Source organism: Phoca vitulina, unplaced genomic scaffold (assembly GCF_004348235.1).
Source record: "Phoca vitulina isolate PV1807 unplaced genomic scaffold, GSC_HSeal_1.0 scaffold8, whole genome shotgun sequence".
Taxonomy (NCBI): domain Eukaryota; kingdom Metazoa; phylum Chordata; class Mammalia; order Carnivora; family Phocidae; genus Phoca; species Phoca vitulina.
The window spans coordinates 36,447,850-36,453,849 of record NW_022589711.1 but is presented as its reverse complement, the minus strand read 5'-3'; the positions used below and the strand labels follow the sequence as shown (position 1 = coordinate 36,453,849).

Sequence of the window (6,000 nt, the reverse complement as noted above, 5' to 3'; positions counted from 1 at the left end):
GCAAACAATGAATCATGGAACACTACATCAAAAACTAATGATGTATTGTATGGTGACTAACATAACATAATAATAAAAAAAAGAAAAAAAAAGAGAACATATATCCAGGGTTTGGCCCAGGGTGTGCACATTTATTGTAGTGGCTCCTTAAATACTTGTTGAACGGATTGTGGCTGGGAATGGGAGGGGAATGGGGTTTAGGTTCAAGTCAGTACAGCTAATACTTTGGATTCTTAGCTCCCTGAGGGCAGGAGCCATGTCTCTTATTCATGTTTCATTCTGATTTCCTAGCATGTACTGCAAACCCCAGATGTATTAATAATAAAGTACAGGGAGCTCATCAAGCAAATGGCATTATGCTCCAGGACTGGCTTCATTTGGTTTTGTAGAAAACTGTTATTTCTGCTGAGTTCAATGAGGGAAGAGTTCTGTTAGCGTTTTCCCTTAGTCTATCCTCTTATTAAGAATGCCAAATAGTTCTTATGTCTCCAGATTTCTATTTTCAGTTTCTCTATATTCGGAAAGAATTTATGCTAGTGCAATTGACTGTAGCAAAATAAGCTGGCAGCCAGAGGTTTCAACAGAGCCTTCTACCTCAACTTGCAAAAGCTGTGCTTGCTTCTGTAGGCTGAATGACAACTTTAGGGAGATTGATAGCCAGGTCTTAATTTTTTGTCTGTTGGTATGTTGATTATGCATGCTGTTAACTAAAGAGGTAAAATCCTATCTTCTAAAATTTAAATCATCAGGCATAGAGATGGTTTTCCTAAGAGAGGCAGAAGAGATGAACTTCTTTTTCCATGACCTTGGAGCTCATCTGAGTCAAAATTGAGAGCTTTTTGGGTCCTTTCCCAATCGCATCCATGCCGGGGTGCCAGACTTTTGGTTTGGCCTCCCTGATCAGGGCTGCCCTCCCTCACATGCCCTGACCACTCCAGACCCGTCTTGACTAGCCTGCCAGGCTCTAGAGCCAGGCTGCCTGGAAATCCAGACAAATCCCAGGTCCCTCATTTATTGGCTATGAATTTTTGGTCGAACTGCTTCATATCTCTATGCCTCAATTTCCTTAACCATCAGGTGGTGATAATACTAGTACTTATTGTAGGGCATTAGATGAGATAATCTGCTCAGAGGGCTCAGCATGGTGCCTATTAAATGTCAGCCATTATGATCTAGTAAATTAAGTAGGCTGATAATCGGTTAATGTATATACTTTCCAGATATATTTGCCTATACACTAGGGTTTTTGTTTTTAACTTTTATTAGAAAATAACTTCAAATTTACAGAGAAGTTGTAAAAATAAGAATAAAATATAAAACACCCAAATACCCTTTATTTAGATTCACTTATTGTTAGCATGATACCCCATTTGCTTTATCATTCTGCATGTGTATAATATATGTGTGTATATATATATATATATATATACACACATTAAAATATATATATATAATTTTTTGAACCATTTGAAAGTAAGTTGCTTATGTAATGAACTGTTATTCCTAAGTATTTCCATTTTTTTAAAGTAAGCTCTGTGCCCAACATGGGGCTCAAACTCACGACCCCGAGATCAAGAGTCTCATGCTCTACTGACTGAGCCAGCCAGACACCCTCAATACTTCCAAAGAATAAAGATATTCTGATATTCTCTTCCTTAACCACAGTATCGTTGTCAAATTCAGCAAATTTAACATCAATATGATACTCTTACCTAATCTGTCTGTATTACAATTTTGTTAATTGATCCAATAATGTCCTTTATAGCATATTCTTCTTCTAGCAAAAGATCCAGTCTGAGACCAGGTGTTGCCTTTAGTTGCCCATATCTCTTTCGTCTCCTTCAATCTAGACCATTTCCACGGCCTTCCTTTGTCTCTGAAGACACGTTCTAATAGAATGTTTGTCATTTTGAGTTAGTTCAGTTTGTCCTCAGGATTACATACAAAATATGCCTTTCTGGCTGGAATATTGCATACGTGGTGCTGTCTCCTCAGAGTGTCCCATGTGGAGGCACACAACATCCATCTTCCCCTCGCTCACATTAATTTTGATCACCCAGCCAATCCTGGTCTGAGTTTCCATTGGAGAGTTACTATGTTTCCCTTACAACTAGGAAGCAAATCATGGGGATACACTTTATGGCAGTGCAGTGCCTTGATTCTCATCAGATTTCCCTCGTAGTTTAGTATCCACTGATGATTCTTAATCTATGCAAAATGATGATTTTCCAATGCCAGCACTCCTTCCATATTTTCCAGCAGCTTTTGGCCTTCTGATGTAGGCAAGAGTCCTCCCTTACGTTGTCAGCATTTGCTAATGGCTCCCTTCCCTAATGCGTACTACGTGGTTGGTGCCTTTGGATTTGTATCTGGAGGTATTTAGGTCCTCCCTCCCTCCCTCTCTCCCTCTCTCCCTTCATCAATTTGGATTCACAAATTTCTATTTTTCTCAGTGGTTTATAAATTTATTATTCTTAATTATTTTGATGCTCCAATTGTGCCAGATATGGCCAGTGGTAGTCCCAGGGTTTTAAAATTCAGTTTCTCAACAGGAACGCTCTGTGAGGGTCACAGAAGACAGTTATTTTTTGAATCCGAGCTAGGCCTGTACTGCTGAGACAGCTGTATTACTGTGGTAGCCGTGAAGTTTTCCACCAATGCCGTGAGCTTGCCCGGTAGTCTGAAAACTGTGTGCTGAAAGCTCTGTGCTTTGTTTTCTTTGTGTGTTCAAGACAGGAATGAACATTTGTTTATTGTAGGCCTTCTGCCATTTTTTGTAGTTGCCTCACAGAGACCCCAACAAGGTACAGAATTCTCAGTGTTTGGGCCTGCTCAGAGATGCAAGGAGAAACCGGGGCCCTTTTTATTATGGGCTCCAAACTCTTGGGAAGGGAAATTGTCTTGGTCAAATTACAGTACCATCATCTCCTTTTTTTCCTCTCAAGGGACATTTTACTGGAAAGTCGATGCTGTAGTAGTAAGAAAGCAGCTGCTAATAAGCTGCTAATATAGTACCAAAGCACATCACTCCTGCTGTGTAGTATACCTTGAGATTTATTTCAGGCATTAATTTACTTGTTGATGGAATATTTAAAGCTATTAATGGAATATTTAATATGTTTCTCCATATTGGGAAGAACTCATCATTTCCTACATTCCATAGGATTTACAGGATTTCCTGGTCCAAAAAATACCCACGCTGTCTTTCTGTTGAGGTTTTATTAACTATGAAAAGAACTAACACTCTACCAGTACTTACTCTGTGCAGGACATTGATGTGAATACTGCAGTTACACAATTCTAGGAGGGAAATTGTTATTATTTTTTAAAGATTTTATTTATTTATTTGACAGAGAGAGAGAGAGTACAAGCAGGGGGAGCGGCAGGCAGAGGGAGAGGGAGAAGCAGGCTCCTTGCTGAGCAGGAGGCCCGATGCGGGGCTCGATCCCAGGACCCTGGGATCATGACCTGAGCCGAAGGCAGACGCTTAACCGACTGAGCCACCCAGGCACCCCTAGGAGGGAAATTATGCTCTCATTATGGTGAGTAGGAAACTGAAGCACAGAAAGATTAAGTAATTAGCCCAAGGTCACACAGTTGGTGGTTGAGGTAGAGTTGAATCTGGTCAATATGGCTCTAAAGCCTAATGCTCTAATTCCTATGCAGAGAAGGCAAAGGGGATTAACATTTCTTGATACTCTTGACTTACCTGATACAATGAACAAGCACAATAAGCAGGAATCCGAAGTAGAAGAAGAAGAAGATGAAGAGACTGATAAGGATGGGATTCACATCAATAGATCCTGAGGGAAGAGAAACAACTTTGGTCAGGGTGTCCTCAGGAGAAAAGAGGACCATGTTTGGGACAGGACAGCTTCAAGGGCCCATCTCCATCATACCCATTCTGAAGTCCTAATATATTTCCATTCAAAGCAGCAAAACTGCAGGAGGTCACCCAGACATTATTCACAAATGGCCACCTTTCACACTCATGAGTTCCCAGTGGAAGGTAGGAAGGGACTTCCCGTATACAACTTCACAATTGAGTTCCCTCTCTTTCTGGAAGAGATTTAACAAAATGCTTTGATTCTCTCTTCTATCTCTAAGGTAAATACCAGTTTTCTTGTGATGTTTCTCTGGAAGGATGGCATTAGCATTGATGCATATGATTGACTTCCTCACATAGAAATTTTTCTCCTTTGAATCCTAGAGGCAATACCGACCTTTAGTGGAAGGAACAACGGTCACTTTAAGGTTCTTTGTTCGATGTAGATTCCAGGTTTGGTTCTCCTTTTCTGGTAAAAAAGAACAAGGCACAATAGATCAGATATTTGGTTCTTGGCCTCTCATCTGAACAGTTGTTCAAAAACTGTCCACAATTAGCTCTGGTTGTTGAATTTTCTTGTAACAAGAACTAGAGGAAAATCTAACCCCCAAAGCTACAAACCATCTAATACCCCTTTGGGCTAAGCTTTCAATTTAGCGTTTGCTTGGGTGCATTTTGATAGTTTTGAAGCAGTGAGACTGCAGCCCCCCTTCTGGAGTGAAGAAGGCTCGGCTCATCCTCTGCTATCCATGTGGCTCAATATGCCACAGACATCTGAAGAAAACAGCTACTAAAATAAAAGCTGTCTCATCTTTTGGTTTGCACTATTCCAGCCAGTGAAAATTTGTTTTTTGTTATATAGTCATAAAAGGACTTGTAGTTTACCAAAGGACAATGGACACCAGCACAACTCTAAACTATATAATTAAGAGATTAAAGAATACATAAGCAGAGATTTCACCCAAATGGCAAGAGAACGATGTCTACTCAGTAGTAAACACCCTCTGAGTTAATCACATGTGGCTCATCAGCTGCGGGGGGAGGGGTCTGTGTTTTCAATCAACAGCCTGTTCCATTCCCACAGTAGTTCCTAAGTAGTTACCCATAACAATTTTTACTGTGCCTGAGAGCTCACACAATCCCTGTCATGGGGATAAATTGTCCACTTTGCTTTCTTACCATCTTGCCAGGTATAAAATTTTGGCAACTGAAATTGAGAACTCTGAATTTTCCTTGTACGTCCTTGTGGAAATGATGACTACCGATAAATACAGTGGCTCATTACTGTTGGCCACCAAACCGATCTTAGAAAGTGGACCTTGATATGCTGCATAAAATCACTATTACATAATAGCAAATATTTGTTGAGTAAAAGGCCAACTGAGTGAGTAAACCTCACATGGTCTGAGGGAGCAGAAGACTTTGAAAAGATGTAGGGCACTAAGTGACATTCTGTAGAATCAACAGTAGCTTTAGGTTGATCATTTTCTTCCTTATAGATATTTTTTCAAATATCTCTCAGACTGCCTTGCAAGTGACTGCTGATGACCCTCAGTGAGAACTAGAGATGGTAGTAAGAGGCCACTGTGAGCTTTTGCCTTCCCTCCCATTCCATTTCATTAGGTTTTTCTAAGTAGCAAGCATTCCTCACTATCTCTTACCCTGGATAAAGAAAGATCCTCCACAGGCATAATCTTCAGGCTTTATCACAAATACCACGAAGAACTGCTCGCTTGGAAAATCCTTCTTCTGCATAAGACATAACAACTTGTGATAGCAAGAAAGGATAGCAAAAGGGGAGAAAGTCTGTGGTGGTGGGGGTGTGAACAGAGAGGAAAGAGAAGAAAAGTGAAGTTCCCCCTGCCCCCTAATTTCTTAGAAAGAACCTTCAGATACCCATGATTTACATCAGATTTTATCCACAATAAAATAATTGTTACATACAAAAAATTCAAGTAGATACACTATTCTAATTTCAATCTATCTTGTGTCCACTTAGGTGCTTAGAACTATAATAGGTCCCATGTAAAAAGTATGTTAACAGCCTATGTTTAATAATTAATACTTGTATATTATGTTTTTAAAATTAGCATACTTTAGAGTGTTTTAGGTTCACTATATTAAGTTTTTATTATTTAAAATCTAATGACAGGGGTGCCTGGGTGGTTCAGTTG

General features: G+C 39.9%; 1 protein-coding gene across 3 annotated transcripts in view; it reads right to left on the bottom strand.

Annotated features, from left to right (window-relative positions):
• Positions 1-6,000, bottom strand: part of SIDT1 (SID1 transmembrane family member 1) — a 91,185-nt gene that overhangs the window by 42,102 nt on the left and 43,083 nt on the right. For all 3 annotated transcript variants that reach the window (XM_032406554.1, XM_032406555.1, XM_032406553.1), the window contains exons 7-9: positions 5,488-5,575; positions 4,224-4,295; positions 3,710-3,803 (exon numbers count right to left, since the gene is read on the bottom strand). In XM_032406554.1, the coding sequence (XP_032262445.1) occupies positions 3,710-3,803; positions 4,224-4,295; positions 5,488-5,575 (254 nt within the window). The remainder of the gene's footprint in view (positions 1-3,709; positions 3,804-4,223; positions 4,296-5,487; positions 5,576-6,000) is intronic.